This window comes from Xyrauchen texanus, chromosome 7, assembly GCF_025860055.1.
Source record: "Xyrauchen texanus isolate HMW12.3.18 chromosome 7, RBS_HiC_50CHRs, whole genome shotgun sequence".
Lineage (NCBI taxonomy): Eukaryota > Metazoa > Chordata > Actinopteri > Cypriniformes > Catostomidae > Xyrauchen > Xyrauchen texanus.
Genome location: NC_068282.1, coordinates 17,492,097 through 17,508,415, shown reverse-complemented (window position 1 = coordinate 17,508,415; position 16,319 = coordinate 17,492,097). Strand labels below are relative to the sequence as shown.

Sequence of the window (16,319 nt, the reverse complement as noted above, 5' to 3'; positions counted from 1 at the left end):
GACAAATTGGCAAGCATAAGGACAACTTTGACATGGGCCAAATTGTGATGACTAGATGACTGGTTCATAGCATCTCCAAAACGGCAGGTCTTGTGGGGTGTTCCCGGTATTCAGTGGTTAGTACCTACCAAAAGTGGTCCAAGGAAGGACAACCAGTGAACCGGAGACAGGGTCATGGGAGCACAAGGCTCATTGATGTGCATTGGGGGCGAATACCATCCCATCTGGCCCGATCCCACAGAAGATCTACTGTAGCACAAATTGCTGAAAAACTTGATTCTGGGATTCTCATGCACAACATTCTCTAGAATTTACTCAGAATGGTAAACAAAAAACCATCCAGTGAACAGCAGTTCTGTGGATGTAAACGCCTTGTTGATGAGCAAGGTCAACAAAGAATGGCCAGACTGGTTCGAACTGACAAAGTCTAAATTGGGTAACCCCTCTGTACAATTGTGGTGAGTAGAATAGCATCACAGAATGCTATTCTGAGATGTGGGTTGGCCCTGTTTTGGCGGCACGAGGGGGACCTACACAATATTAGGTAGGTGGTTTAATGTTGTGGCTGATCGGTGTGGGGTGTGTGTGTGTGTGTGTGTGTGTGTGTGTGTGTGTGTGTGTGTGTGTGTGTGTGTGCATATTTTGTATATATCACATTGGTGAACCTTCATTTGTTAATAGCTGCTAAATGTGATCACTTACATTAAATCCAGAAGAATGGATTAAGTCTTCTGAAAGAAATCTTTAAAAAAATTGCTTTTGCAGTTGACCTTTGACCCAGAGGTGTTCTTCAACATTCTGCTACCTCCCATCATTTTCCATGCTGGATACAGCCTCAAAAAGGTACCATTGAAATCATTACCTAGGACTTTAAATGTGATATTAGCTTTCATTTAGTCTTTTTAGTAGAATGTTCATTTTACTTTATCTATGTACATTATGAAATTGTGAGATATGATCTGGATTCTAGTGTAACCTGATCTCTTTCTCTCACTATTGTGTTTCAGTGGAAGTTTATTTGCAAGAGAGAAGTGTGATTCAGACCACATGCTCATGATAAAGAGTGACTAAAATCTATGATGATACTTCAGTTATACTGGCACCTTTTAAATGTCATATTTGTTTTAATTAATTAAATTGTGATTTTATTTTAATTTGTATTTAACATTCCATAACCCGTATGTGTTCAATCAGACCTTGACCTTTTTGTGTATTATTTGCAAAGCCAAGTTTGGTTTCAGTGTTCAGCTTTATTGTTCCCCATGACCTCTTATTCAACAGCTTACAGTGTTACTTCACCCTACTTAAGAAGCTTTTACATAGCTCTTTGGCTGTAAACTATTTTGGCACAAAAAAGACTTGCAGTAGTAGTATAACTAGTCTTCAGTTCTTATTGTTTGTTAAATCTTTAGTATTTAATTAATTCCTTTTTATCATCAGTCCAGCAAAAATCATAAGTCTGATTATTAAGCAAAGTATTAGCCGTCCTTTCCTGAAAAGCTGCACAAATTGAGGTATCATTCATGTCCATAAAAAGTAAAAGTATAGCACAAACGGTGCTTACAAATGTTATGCCCAAATGTTTCATGTTTAGGGTTAGGTTTCCTTCAAGAGCAATTTGAATATTGATCATTAACCTTAGCAAAGTCTCACTTTTTATTTTACCTGTTGCACCTTCAGCACTTGCAGAATGTATACACATTATCTGCATGTTTCAGGTGCCTCTGGATTCCAGAGATTGTTGTAAAGTTTCACATTGTGCTGAGTGAGTAGAAAGGCCCTGGGGAAGTGAGAGGAATGGTTTCTGCCAGCTGTTTGTGTGTGGGTTTGAGACAGAAAGACGAGGAAACGTTGTTTCCTCCCTTCGTAAAACTTTTAATGTATTTATTGATGAGGCTTACCAAGTAGAGAAGCACAAAGTATTTTTTTTTCTTTTTGACAGCTGTGAATGTGACCTATTTTTTTAAGGTTGGAAATACACTATCGATGTATTGATGTATCTTTCAATGGTGGCATGCGATAAAAGCAGTTCTCTGCGCTATCGGACATCGGCTGATTGTTTAAAAACAGCTGATGATCGGGCCGATTATATCCTGTCAATCAAGGTGGCCGGTAAAATGCATCGAACAATTAACCAACAACTCATACTTGTGAGAAAATGTCTCTTGTGTGGAATTACTTTGAATTGGGTGACAATTTGTTAACTTTGAATTTCATGAGTTTTAGCTAGCATTAAACTTTTAACTATTTTGATTACTTGCTGAATTTTTTGTACTTTGAGGTTCACTTATAATAAAGTTTTTTTGCACAAAAGACAGTAATATATTTGTAAAACTGGGCTGGGCGGTAAAACGATATCGATATCACAATAAAGAAAATCCACGATAATCTTTTGAGGAATCTTTGACTAAATCCACGATAATCTTTTGAGGAATCTTTGACTAAATCCACGATAATCTTTTGAGGAATCTTTGTCTAAAACACAAGCAGTTCGGCTTTCTCAGGCTGTGTTTCCACTGGGGTGGACGAAATCTGCTCAAAGCCGCTCGCAGCGCTAGGAGAGACTTGCTCCGCACCGCTGCCATATGATCCACCTTGCGAGCATGACGCTCGGCTTTCATAGGAATGAATTGAAAACACACTCAGCTTCGCTCACAACGCGCCAGTGGTAAAGGTAGGGTCAGACTGGATGACTGGTTCTTTCTGCGCTGTAATCTTGAATATTGTTCTCTGGCACCAAACATGCATAAATTCTGCCCTGTCCCACTCTGCACGCGTTGCCTCTTTTCCCTGCATGTGTGTAGACATGAGTTAACGTGGTTTCAAAGCACCTTTTAGACCATATCGTTTTTCCCTTCTAAATGTATCTTTATTAATCAGCATGTTACGAGCCTTTAATAATAAACAAATACATTTCTGTTCTAATTTTGTGAAAATTAATTAGATGTCTGGAATGGATAAGGAAAGACTAAAATTACTAGTTGGTAGACTAGTCTCTCACTTTAATGAAAATATACAAACGTTTTTAAAAAAATGTTAAAACGTTTTCAAAATGTTCTCTCGGGACACCCCTGAACCCACATTCAGCATCATTCCACAGTCACAAGGGCTTCTATGCCCCATACTTGGGTATCTGAATCTAAAGAAATATAAAAAATATTTCATTTTAATGTAAAAATATTCCAACAAATACTGGACTGCTGTCACTATGCTTCAGAACAAACAGATGATCTTTTAACATTCATTTTCAATTGATAAACGGTAAAAGGCGGTAAAATCAACTTTGAAATAAAAAAAAGAAAGTGCAATGTGTAAATGTATATTGTGATAAATATCGATATTGAACAATATGAAAAGATTATCGTGATAACAATTTTGGCCATATCGCCCAGCCCTATTTAAAACATGATAATTTTACACCCTCATTGTGACCCTTTGTCAGAAACACTCGGTTTTTCTGCTGCTTCTCCTTTAAAGGGACATTTCATCCAAAAATTTAATTTCTCCCATTTACTCACCCTCATGCCATCCCAGATGTATATTATTTTTCTTTTTTCAGCAGAACACATGTGAAGAGAATAGAAAAAAATATCTCAGTAGGTCCTTAAAATGCAATGTGATACTGGTGATACGACCTTTTCAAGCTCCTAAAAGAACAGACAGTCAGCGTAAACGTCATCCATATGACTCTACTGGTTAAATGAATGCTAAAGGATCAATACTTAAGTACTTTTTTTAACTATAAATCATTGCTTCCGGTCAGCAGCATTCAAGAGAGGGCGGAGTTCACATGGTCTGTCATGTGATGTATTCGCTTTGGCATGTTCGGACATAATCTCACGTTTTTCTTTTGTTTGAGACATCCAGGATGAGCACAGAAATGCACCATTGTGAGTGCACCATTGAGAAAGGCTATGTTAACTCTAAGTACTCAGTATAATTCTAGTGTGCTGAATTGCACCTCAATTCGAACCAGTCTGGCCATTCTCCGTTGACCTCTCTCATCAACAAGGCATTTTAAATTGCAGAACTGCCACTCACTAGATATTTTTTTTTTGGATTTTGGCACCATTCTGAGTAAATTCTAGAGACTGTTGTGCGTGAAAATCCCAGGAGATCAGCAGTTACTGAAATACTCAAACCAGCCCGTCTGGCACCAACAATCATGCCACGCTCAAAATCATTGAGATTACATTTTTCCTCCATTTTGATGGTTGATGTGAACATTAACTGAAGCTCCTGACCCGTATCTGCATGATTTAATGTACTGTGATGGCAAAACATTCAGCTCTTTAGATTTTAGATCTTGGTTTACCGCAGTTCATTTTGGATGGTAAAGTTATTGCATTGAACATAGTGATTTGTTTTTCATTTTGCAATCTCTGAGTACTATCAGTTCCAATCTATTCATTGCACAGCCTTAAAGAACAATGTAGTTCAGCAAATTCAGCAAACGAAGAAACCCTTTGACGGGAAAGAAGTTTACACCCTGTCAGATTATCATGTAGTTGCTGAGTTTTTTTTTTTTAGCAACAGAGTGACTCAACACCCTGTGACTGATACTCACACAGGAAAAAATCTCTGCAACTTGCTTTTTAAACAACCTTAGGGAAAGAAAAATATAGTAATCAGAATGGTAGCATTTGTCAGGCCAAGTGACAAGATGAAGACTAGTAAAGCCCCTACACTCCTAACATTTCTATGCAAGTTTCTATTCTCGTGGGACACTTTAATCTATTTCATACAACTTCCTGGTTCAATATTGTTGCTTCTGTTCATGATACAACTTTAAGAAAACTTTACTGAATAATACAGCTAGTAATCACTAACTGAATGAAAGTTTTATTACTCTCACTGGTGAGGTGATGTTTAGTAATAACATGCTCTTCCCTCTTCCTCCAGAGACATTTCTTCAGAAACCTAGGATCCATCATAACATATGCTTTCCTGGGCACTGCCATTTCCTGTTTTGTTATTGGGTAAGTGACAGTGTGTAAAGGGATCAATGGAAAGGAGGAGGCGAGAACCGGCTTGACGATATAAATAATATTTAAAGAGCATCTTAAAAGACACAAACACACACATGACGGACATGTCCATAAACTATCTCTCTCGTTGCACCACCGTCTGTCATCGACCTTTATCCCTGTCGGAGGCTTAATTTGCCTGATAAGGGACCGGGTGTGCATGATCACGACCCGGCCCCGCCCTCCACCCTGCCACATTCCTCACTCGTTCTCTCAGGCTGGGGAGCTCCCGGCCTGACGTACCGGGCTCCCCAGCCCTGCCCTAAGCCCCGTCTGCCGGCAGGTCATCCCCGTCTACCTGGACGAGGGAGGGGACAAGGGGAGGGAAACAGAAAAAATTAAACTGGGGGGGTACTTCCTGTAAAAACACTGTCATAAAAACACTGGGTGTGTATGATCACGACCCAGCCCCGCCCTCCACCCTGCCACATTGTGATTGAGAGTATTTCTATTGACCATGGAATTGTGTTCAAAGAGAGTGGGATGAGCCGTGACATGCCTCAGAAAATCTTTAATTTGCTAAAATAACAGGTAGTCGGGTAGTTTGGGAAAGTACAGGGGGTTCCATCAAAAGTGAGAGTCCTCATGTACCCATATTCTGAGGGAGAAATTGAATCGGAAGGATGGGTCATAAGCAGTCAGTGGCTCCAATATGGCCTATTTATGTCACTCATGTCTTGATTGGAAGCATTTTACCACATGGTAAATAGAAGGTCAAGTCGAACACATTGCATTGCATACTGTGCACATCATACATGTGGCATACTGCAAAAATAGTATGAGTAATATGGTATTATGCAATTAAACATAACCTAGGTTTTTGCACCCACAACACAAAGCTTCCCATTTTTGTCTTGTTTTGTATTTAAGAAACCTCATGTATGGAGTGGTAAAGCTGATGCAAGTTTTGGGTCAACTCACTGACAAGTTTTACTACACAGACTGCCTCTTCTTTGGTGCCATCATATCTGCCACAGATCCAGGTATATTATCTCTCTATTCCTCTTTTGTCTCTTTGGGGCTTTTCCACTGCACTGTACAACTCGACTTTACTCACTTTTTTGGGGTTTTCCAATGTGGATAGTACGTGGTACCTGATATTTTTTTTTTAGTACCTCCTCGTTAGAGGTTCCAAGCGAGCCGAGCCGATACTAAATGTGACGTCAAAATCCTGTAGATCACTGACTGGTCAGGGAGAATCGTCACTACCAGCGTCACTGGATTTCCGACTCACAACATCAACCCGCTTGTTTTATAGTTAGCAACAGCGATGGCAGTATCATTTGTTCATGTGACTTTAGAATTGTGAAAAAAGAAATGGCTGTGCGCAAAACCACGCCATGGTCAATAAACCACGGCAGTAGAGGTGGCGCAACTATGAAGATCATCCTATAATCCCACCACGTTGAGGTTCACTAAACTGCAGTGGAAATGCAAGTTTAGAAAATCGAGTAGAGTTGAGGTGAGTCGAACCGTAACGTGCAGTGGAAAAGTGGTACAGTGTCACTTTGTTTTCTTTTCTGACAGTTTAACATGCTGCTATTGTGAAGTCTTGAAATTTAGGATCTCTAATATGAACTACAACTGAAGCAATTTTATTTATTGTATCAAACTGGCTACAAAGTGGATCAGAAAAGACTCTGGAGCATTGTTAAAGGGATAGCTCACTCTAACAGCAAAATTCTGTCTTTAATCACCCTCGGTGTGTTCCAAACTGATATGATTTGCTATCTTATTTAAAACCCCAAAGGGGATGTTAGGCAGAAATGTAGCTTCAGTCCCTTTTATCAGTTACACAGATTAGTTGACTACAACTAACATTAAATGACACACAGAATGCACTTCAGAAGTTTATTTACTCTGCCGCTCTGCTCAACAACGCAATGCATTAACGTTTCAACAACAATATTACGCACTCTATCTGTATTGCACATGCACACTACATTGGCTGGGTTTCCATCCAACAATTTTTATGCGCAGATTGAGATTGAGATTTTCTACGTTAAAATACGCATTTAGGTGATGGAAAAAGTTTATTCGTTAAACGAGGACATGTTTTGACCATTCGTGCATGTGTTTTGAGTGTGTGATAGCTTGATGTGAATGGCCCAACAAAAGTTCAGAACTTGGCACACAATTTTCGTGCATAGCCATTTGGAAATGTTTAACCCACAACTGGTCTTTAAAGTGGGTCCTCCAATCCATGCTGCCTGAACAGTTTTGAGCATGGGCACTCCCATGTATGTGGAGGCTGGTGGCTTGTCGGCATCGCATCCATTTCACCCCTAATTATGTTAGCTTCTAAACTTATTCTGTGGTGTCTCCTTGCAGCATTTAATAAAATGAGGTACAATTGCTCTAATCCTGCAAATAAAACTGAAGTAAGGAGGTCATTCAGCTGCTCCAAGACAAGGCAGTGTCCCTTAAGAGAATGCAAAAAAAAAGGGGGGCCTGGGTAGCTCAGCAAGTAAAGACGCTGACTACCATCCCTGGAGTCGCAAGTTTGAATCCAGGGCATTTTGAGTGACTCCAGCCAGGTCTCCTAAGCAACCAAAGTGGTCCGGTTGCTAGGGAGGGTAAAGTCACATAGGGTAAACTCCTCGTGGTCGCTGTAATGTGATTCTTTCGGTGGGGCGCAAGGTGAGTTGTGCGTGGATGCTGCGGAGAATAGTGCGAAGTCTCCACACGCACTATGTCTCTGCGGTAACGTGCACAACAAGCCACGTGAATACTATCATACTATCGTGTCACTATGCTACCATGAGGACTTCGAGTGCATTGGGAATTCCAAATTAGGGAGAAAAAAATAAAAAATAATAAAAAAGACAAGAAATGCGCTAAAAAAAATTCTAAACATTTAGATAAAAACCCATCTATTGAGATTCCCAATTTCATTGGATAGTTGAAAAATGTCCATCACCGGTATGAAAACACTCACAGATTGGGAAACATCCATTATTATAGAGAGCTATACTTCTACTTGGATGCTGTTCGCGCCTTCAAGAACGCGAGTCGTTGACCATTAGAAAAGCCCTATAAGTTAAAAGTCTGATGACTGGACGGAATGCATCCCGATTGTCAGTTTTGTGTGTTGGGAAATCTGACTTGTTTGCTCTTCGCTCCTTTTAAGAATGCGATACAGCGATAGTTTATAAAAGCAATTCAAGTTCGAGTCCTTTGACATGGCGGAATTTAGTCTGCATGCTAGATCCCGTGGCTGTCCGAAACCATACGAACCACCTTAAGAGGACAGGGAATCTTGTGCAGCTACAGGTAATACGGGCTGTTAAATATGTTCAGACACTCATGTTAACTTTTCGTTACGGGGTCGGGTGTGCAGTGGTTTGGGGTGGAATGATGTCATGACTAGTCGAATTCGACTCAACTAAGTTAGTTGTAGTTGCGCCACCCCTAGTCACTTTCCACTTTCATTGTATGAAAAAAAGTTGCGATGAATAAAAAAAAAGTGAATAGTGACTGAGGCTAACATTCAGCCTAATATCTCCTTTTGTGTTCCAAGGAAAAACTGTGGGTGAACTATCCCTTAGATTCATTGTTGATGTTTTTTGCCTTTTGTGTCTTGTTTGTGGATGATTTTAGTCACTGTGCTTGCGATCTTTAACGAGCTCCATGCTGATGGTGATCTCTATGCACTGCTGTTTGGAGAGAGTGTCATGAACGATGCAGTCTCTTTTGTCCTCTCATCGTAAGTTGTTTTTTTTTTTCACACAGTATCACTTTCTTGTTCCCCTTCTTGTCACTGGAAAAAAGGAGTAAAATCACACGTTCTTCTGCAGCAGCTGGAGGGGTTTTCCAGGCTGCCAGCTCAGTGTGTATGTTGGGGAAATTTCTCACAGCAGTGGTGTATAAAACAAATGACATTGCAACACTAAAGCCTTTCCAGAAAATAACCTGAAATGAAATTCTGACACCCCCTTGTGGACAGAATGATCTCTCTGTTTCTGATTTCCCATTCACTGTAGACAAAACATCATGGCATTATGTCATAAACTATATTAAATGTTACTATTTTGTAATATTATTCTCCTAATTCACTGAAAAGTGAATGCAATGTTAAAGCAATTTTGTATAATCTGTGTAAAAATGTTTTATTATATAATGCATTGGCCCTAGAACATAATCAATTGATTAGTTTTGTGTTGGTTTTAGGTCAATTGTGGCATATCAGCCTACAGGAGCCAACACGCACACATTCGATGCCTCGGCATTCTTCAAATCAGTGGGAATCTTTCTTGGCATCTTCAGTGGTTCCTTTGCTATGGGTGCAGTCACTGGAGTAGTCACTGCCCTCATATCCTTTTGGATGTTTACAATCAAGTTGAATATTTGTTGATTTAATGTAAATGAGGTGTGTAGATTGTTCATTGCATTTGCAAATTTAGTGAAATTATAACATTATTTTATTAGATTGTCTCATGAGGTTTTTAGATATGTGGCTTAAAGTCTTAACTCTAGTCACGTGACAAAATTCACCAAGCTGCACTGTTTCCCTCTGCTGGAGACTGCTCTGTTCTTCCTTATGTCCTGGAGTACCTTTCTACTTGCTGAAGCTTGTGGATTCACAGGTGAGTGTTTTTTTGTAAGTTAGCGAAAGAATAGTGGATAAACATCTCAGCTGTTTACCAAAAGGGCCTATATTTAATCCCTGGAAGGGGTGATTCAGGAACTGGGGTATTGCTGTGCACCATTCAGTGTGAGTTTGAGGTACCATATGCTCTTTACCCCATTGGGTTTACTCTGTTCTGTTGAAGAGAAAGTTCACCCAAAATGGAAAATTCTGTTATTGTTTACTCATCCTCATGTTGTTTCAAACCTGTATGTCTTCTATGGAGCACAAAAGGAGTTGTTAGGCAGAATGATATCCTCAGTCACCATTTACTGGCATTGAATGGAAAAAATATTTAATGAAAGTTAATATTGACTGAGACTAATAGGTTTGGAACAACATGAAGGGGAGTAAATGACAAATTTTCTGTTTTGGGTGAATAAACCCCTTAAGGTCTATTCACACAGAGTGGATATTCGCTGAAAATATTTACCACAAGCAAGACTTTAAATTGACACAATGTATTCCCATTGAACTTTTCATTTTCATGGATGAAAATGTGTCTGACAGCAGAACAGTTTTTATTTTGTCTCATAAAACCATCTGATAAATTACCATAAATTGGAGTCGTGGCAGAGTGGGCAGTGCTCACAGGGACACAAGTTTGAATCAACCCATTCCCCTACTCTCTACCCTACTTTCCTATTGTTGCATACTGGACGCATCTGACGGATGATATGGTGCGACCAAAAAGTTACAAACACACTGCCGCTGCCGTATCCGGAGGCTGCTCAAAATTCGACAACCCCACGGAGATCAACTCGCATTGTTTTCCATTAAATTCGACCCAAATCATTATCAAAGCACAACAATTATTTACTCTAGCCATCACTGGATGATATATTGTGTATTATGTATCTTTTAAATGGCCTACATAATGTATTTTCTGTCAAGTATGTTTTTTTGTGGTTTGAAAGCTTAAATGAAACCTATTCAAGTCTAAATACAGAGAAATTGCATACACATTTCTAATAATTTTGTTTGTCCTTTTTGTAACTTTTGTTTGTTTGGCGACTAGATTCACAACTTTGAACTGCCACCTGCACTGCTACAATGCGTCCTTTGTTGTGAGACCTGTGCCTTGTCAGGTTCTCAGTAAATGTTATATCACCCTCCTGTGGTCTCCCAATGCTATTACTCCAGACAACATAAATCAAGGTCAACTAAATGCATTGACAAGCACACAAATTAGGCTTTTAATTTAAATAACGGCTAATGTTAATATAATGATGCCTCAAAAATATATTGATAAAATAACGTGCCGATCAATAATCGATATATATTAGTTACCTGAAATTTAACTGTGCTTGATTGCGGTAAACTTCCAGCTTGTATCGAAACTGCATCCCATTCTCTACATGGATTTAATGTGTATATACTTCTACTGATGCTGGTTTCTTTTATTGTTACAGGTGTTGTTGCTGTGCTGTTTTGTGGAATAACACAGGCTCACTATACTTACAACAATCTCTCAGAGGAGTCAACCAAACGCTGTAAACAGGTACAAGCTATTCTTACTGTTCTGAAAAGTGGATTTAAGTTTATTTTTGGATATGTACCATGGTATTCTTTTGAAGTACAGTGGAGTAGAATGGAAAAGCTATAGTATGTGAACTTTGTCATCATTCAGTACCTTGTTACGACACCATACTTTTTGTAAGTGTAGGAGTTCACTGTGGTTGTTAAATGGACCAAGATCATTCAACAAGTGCACTCAAAACTCTTAAGAGTACAGTTGAAAACCACAAACTGTATGAAGATGAAAACTGTGTGAAAATGAAAAAGTAAGGTATGTGGGAAAAAAAGAGGCAAGGATGTTTTTTGAGGGGTGTGGGACTGCATATTCCTGCTACCTCAAACCTGCCATTTTGCTTGTGAATGTTATTTCTGCTGCCTATGCCATATGTATGCTGTTGTAAATTGCAGAAGTCGTCATGTGTGGCATGTTTCTTTGCTCATATTTGCAGCTGTTTGAGGTGCTGCACTTCCTGGCTGAGAATTTCATCTTCTCATACATGGGACTGGCTCTCTTCACCTTCCAGAATCATGTCTTCAGCCCCATTTTCATAATTGGAGCCTTCGTATCCTCATTCTGCATTTGAAATGAAAGTTTCAGAGGCTGTTAGTAGGCGCTAATGTATATTAAATTAAGCTTTTGAAATTTTATTGAATCTCTTTGTATGATCGCAGTGGTGGCTTTCTTTAGTCACCCTCAGCATTTACATCAGTGACTGCACCGAGTTCAGATTAATTGACTGTCTGCTGAATCCGCAGTGCAGCATTTCTGAGAGTTTAACAGCGCGTTACAGGTTATATACTTGTGTGGAAAAAGGGCTAACCAAAGCACTCAAGACACAAGCACATCTGCAAAACATTTTTTATCACCTTCCTGATTTATGTCATACTGACCACTAGGAGGCATTTTGTACAGGTTTAAGAGTATCATAGTTGTTTCTCAGAAACATGCTGCCTGAACAACCCTGTTTGTAACAACCCTCATGTTGTTACAAACCAATATTACTTCCTTCCTCCTTTGGAACTCAAAAGAAAAACATTTTGAATAATGTACTGGTCATTATTTTCTTGCAATAACAATGAATGGGGACAGGAGCTGTCAAGCCTCAAAAAGGTCCAAAAAGCACCATAAAAGTACCATCAAAATTGATTGAAATTATTCAATGAATATTTTGACATCCATGGCACATTATTAAGAGAAGATGCGATCTCCAATTCGTGAAAAAATCATTCATTTAAGTCTGATTTTTAAAAATTTTGATTAACTGGTTAATCCAATTCAAAGATTGATTTCTGGTGAACTATTCTTTAAACGCAAAACAAACTATACATGTCATAATTTCCTTCAAAGCTTAAATTGACTGTAATTCATGAGTAGAATATTCTCCCTTAACCACATCCTGTCTACCAGATTGCCATCTTTATCGGCCGGGCCTTAAACATCTACCCTCTCTCCTTCTTGATTAACCTGGGCCGAAGACACAAAATCAGTGGAAACTTTCAGCATATGATGATGTTCGCAGGTAAGGTGACCACACCTGGCTAACCTTCACTTTCTGCACAACAATTAATATATGGAATATGTCAAGTAGGAAATTAATCACATTATTAGTGTATTTCTCTGCTACAATGTTTTGTTTATTGGTGACCTTTGGTGTCAGACTCTTTGATGAAGCTTTAGTAGATTTCAGCACCCTACTGAAGCTTATCAAGATCTAAATTAAGAGTTAAATCGGAATCAGAACATCTCTACAATCTCCCTTGAGATTAGCAACACCACCCAACTGAAAAGGGCAGCATAGTGCAGTGCTCTTAAAACAAAGAACTGATCGAGTGATGAATATCTCTTTGCATTTTAGTCTAAGTGCGCTACCATTCTTTTTAAATCAGCTTTGTCATTATTACTAAACTCTTATCTTACAGTCGTTGTTTCCTCTAGGATATTTTTCAGCAGCGGTGCTGTTGTGCATGCGCCGCTAGTCATTCATAACCAAAACAAGTCTAATTATACTTTTATTAAAATTTGTGAATCAACAAATTTACTAAGAGAATTCAGCAGAGTGTTTAAGCATCATAAGCGTTTTCCCTACAATTCACAACAAAGAAAATCTATCATTTTGTGAACTTCTGTGCTTTACTGTACAAAAAGAAAGTATTAACCTAAAAATAATTATAAGTGACTCAATTATGTCCTGATGTCATTGTAATGTCATCAGTCACTTTTACTCATTCATCCATCCACTTTCTCTCCTTGTTGAATGAGATTACTGAAGTAAATGAAGGATGTACCTCCTCCTCTCCTTTAGTTGATCAACAGATCCTGATCTTCACTCATTCAGTGAATGGGTTAATTTGTTCAGTGTGTCAACCCAATGATATGCTCCTTCACAGCCCGCACTCAAATGCTGTTGGCTCACACTATAGTCAGGCATGAATAGCACCAAATTAGTCTTATGCTTCAAACTAGAGCTCATGGGCATTAGAAAGGGAGAGACATCAGTGAATGTGTCAGTGTATGGTGGTGAACAAGACCGATTCGTTCAAAAATCCAAATTCGTTCACAAACCAAACATCACGCATTGCAGAAAGCGTGCAGCTGACTGAGGCTAGCGAGCGTTACATTGCGTAAAGAATATAAATTAATCATGTGAAATTCTTTGCAGGGCCGCTCATGATTCTACATATAATAATACATATAGGGAATGCATAATTCTGATTATAGGGAAAACACTGCAACTGTGTGGTTTGTGTGTTTGTGCTCTGCAGGGCTGCGAGGGGCAATGGCATTTGCACTGGCGATTCGTGACACTGCCACATATGCACGGCAGATGATGTTTACCACGACCCTGCTCATCGTGTTCTTCACCGTTTGGGTGTTTGGTGGAGGTACCACGCCAATGCTGTCCTGGCTACATATCAGGTCAGAGTTCAAGAGGCCCTGCTCTAGTCTGTGTTTGTCTTAATCAACGCCCTGTCTGTTTGACCCTTATGTTTATTAGCGGTGCTTGCAAAGGCATGCATCACTATTACTATTGCACTATTACTTTTTAAAACCCCTAACCTCAAGTGTTAAAATTTGGTGCTTAAATTGTCCTGCACCATTTGGGCAGACATGAATGATACCTGAAATCATGCAGCTTGTTGAGAAGTGTTGTGCTGTTACATTGTAAGACTTTCAGTGGAAAATAAAGTGGAAAAAACCCATAGACTTATGTTAATGGAGGGACCCAAGCCTTATTTGAGACTTGACTATTGTCTATTTTGACTTGGGACAGTAGGCAACCACCCAAAACCCCCTAGCAACCACATAGCAATGCCCTGGTAACAACCCAGAGCACACTAGCATTGTGGCGGTGGGTTTGCATGGGCAAGCAAGCACCAATGTAGTTTTTCAATTATTAGTGAGGATTGACTAGCCTAGATGCAGCGAGCCAGTCAGTTACTTAGAATGTCCAGCAGGTTGCGGAAAAGCTCACGGTAAACATCGATCTCTCACATGAATAATCCAGTAGACTTAATCGATTAATCTTATGATAAGGGTTGAGGTGAGATACAGAATGTAACACAGATTTATTTTCACACAAAAATGAAAATTCTGTCATAATTGCTCCCTCTCAGTAAGACTTTTTGTAGAACACAAAAAGGAGTTGTTAGGCTGAATGTTAAGGTCTGACAGCCTCAGTCACCATTTACTTTCACTGTATGGAAAAAAAAAACTGTGTCAACATTCTTCACAATTTCCTCTGAGTGAAAGTCATACTGGTTTGGAATGACATGAGGGTGAGTAAATTATTTAATTATTTTCCATTTTAGGATGAACTAAACCTTTAATTTTGGACAGTGTCTTATTTCACACTGTATTTTTCAAAATAGACGGGTTTCCCTTTTGCACGGTCTGGTTTAGTCTGAAATTGAAAATATGTACAGATCATAAACCAGAGATTTACACTCCAAAGCAGATATTCATGTAGGCATAGATCAGATGGGAGAGAAGCTGGAGTTGTTTATATCGCAGAGCGCTAGTGTTTGTCTGGCCGTCTCTCAGCAGGAGCTGGCTGGACACAACGGGCCATTAATAAGAACTACTACTTTATCAGAATAAAGAGGATTATTGAGGACCAATGCTGATGGCAGCTGCTGCAGAATGGGATTGAGAAGCTCGGGTTATTATCTGCAAAACTGCTGTGCCCTCAGATTAAATCATGCTTGGGTAGGCATGGTAATGTTACTAGGAATGAAGAACAAATGTGTGTATTTATGTATATGTATATGTATATATATATATATACATACATACATACATACAAAATTGCTACTACAATTTAAAAAAAATAAACTAATTAAACTTCTTCAAAGAGATCTCATCAAAAAATCCTCCATGTGCAGCAATGACAGCTTTGCAGATCATTGGCATTCTAGCTGTTAGTTTGTCCAGATACTCAGGTGACATTTCACCACACGCTTCCTGTAGCACTTGTCATAGATGTGGCTGTTTTTTCGGGCACTTCTTGCGCACCTTACAGTCTAGCTGATCCCAATAAAGATCAACGGAGTAAAGATCCATAACACAACTCTCTGTTGTCCAATGTCTGTTTCTTTGCCCACTCTAACCTTTTCTTTTTGTTTTTCTGTTTCAAAAGTGGCTATTTATTTGCAATTCTTCCCATAAGGCCTCCACTCCCGAGTCTTCTCTTTACTGTTGTACATGAAACTGGTGTTGAGCAGGTAGAATTTAATGCTGCTGTCAGATGAGGACATGGGAGGCATCTATTTCTCAAACTAGAGACTCTGATGTACTTATCCTCTTGTTTAGTTGTACATCTGTCCTTCCACATCTCTTTCTGTCCTTGTTAGAGCCAGTTGTCCTTTGTCGTTGAAGACTGTAATGTACACCTTTGTATGAAACCTTAATTTTTCTGGCAGTTTCGAGCATTGTGTTGCCTTAATTCCTCAGACTGTTAGTACAGTAAAACTGTTATACAGGGAAAGCAAATTACATGAAGTGGACTGCAGATGTGTATCACTGTCTTGATGAAATGTGGGTTACACTTTATTTTACAGTGTCCTTATTACAGATGAATTACCCACGTAATTACTGATTATTACTCATTAACAACATGTACTAACTATAGGTTTAGGGTTAGGTTAGG

At 39.1% G+C, this 16,319-nt stretch overlaps 1 protein-coding gene across 2 annotated transcripts in view; it reads left to right on the top strand.

Annotated features, from left to right (window-relative positions):
- The window catches only part of LOC127646966 (sodium/hydrogen exchanger 7-like), a 52,402-nt gene that overhangs the window by 12,517 nt on the left and 23,566 nt on the right, over positions 1 to 16,319 (top strand). For both annotated transcript variants that reach the window (XM_052130970.1, XM_052130968.1), the window contains exons 3-12: positions 766 to 843; positions 4,903 to 4,979; positions 5,898 to 6,010; positions 8,628 to 8,733; positions 9,198 to 9,339; positions 9,508 to 9,613; positions 11,067 to 11,155; positions 11,622 to 11,735; positions 12,581 to 12,692; positions 13,936 to 14,089. In XM_052130970.1, the coding sequence (XP_051986930.1) occupies positions 766 to 843; positions 4,903 to 4,979; positions 5,898 to 6,010; positions 8,628 to 8,733; positions 9,198 to 9,339; positions 9,508 to 9,613; positions 11,067 to 11,155; positions 11,622 to 11,735; positions 12,581 to 12,692; positions 13,936 to 14,089 (1,091 nt within the window). The remainder of the gene's footprint in view (positions 1 to 765; positions 844 to 4,902; positions 4,980 to 5,897; positions 6,011 to 8,627; positions 8,734 to 9,197; positions 9,340 to 9,507; positions 9,614 to 11,066; positions 11,156 to 11,621; positions 11,736 to 12,580; positions 12,693 to 13,935; positions 14,090 to 16,319) is intronic.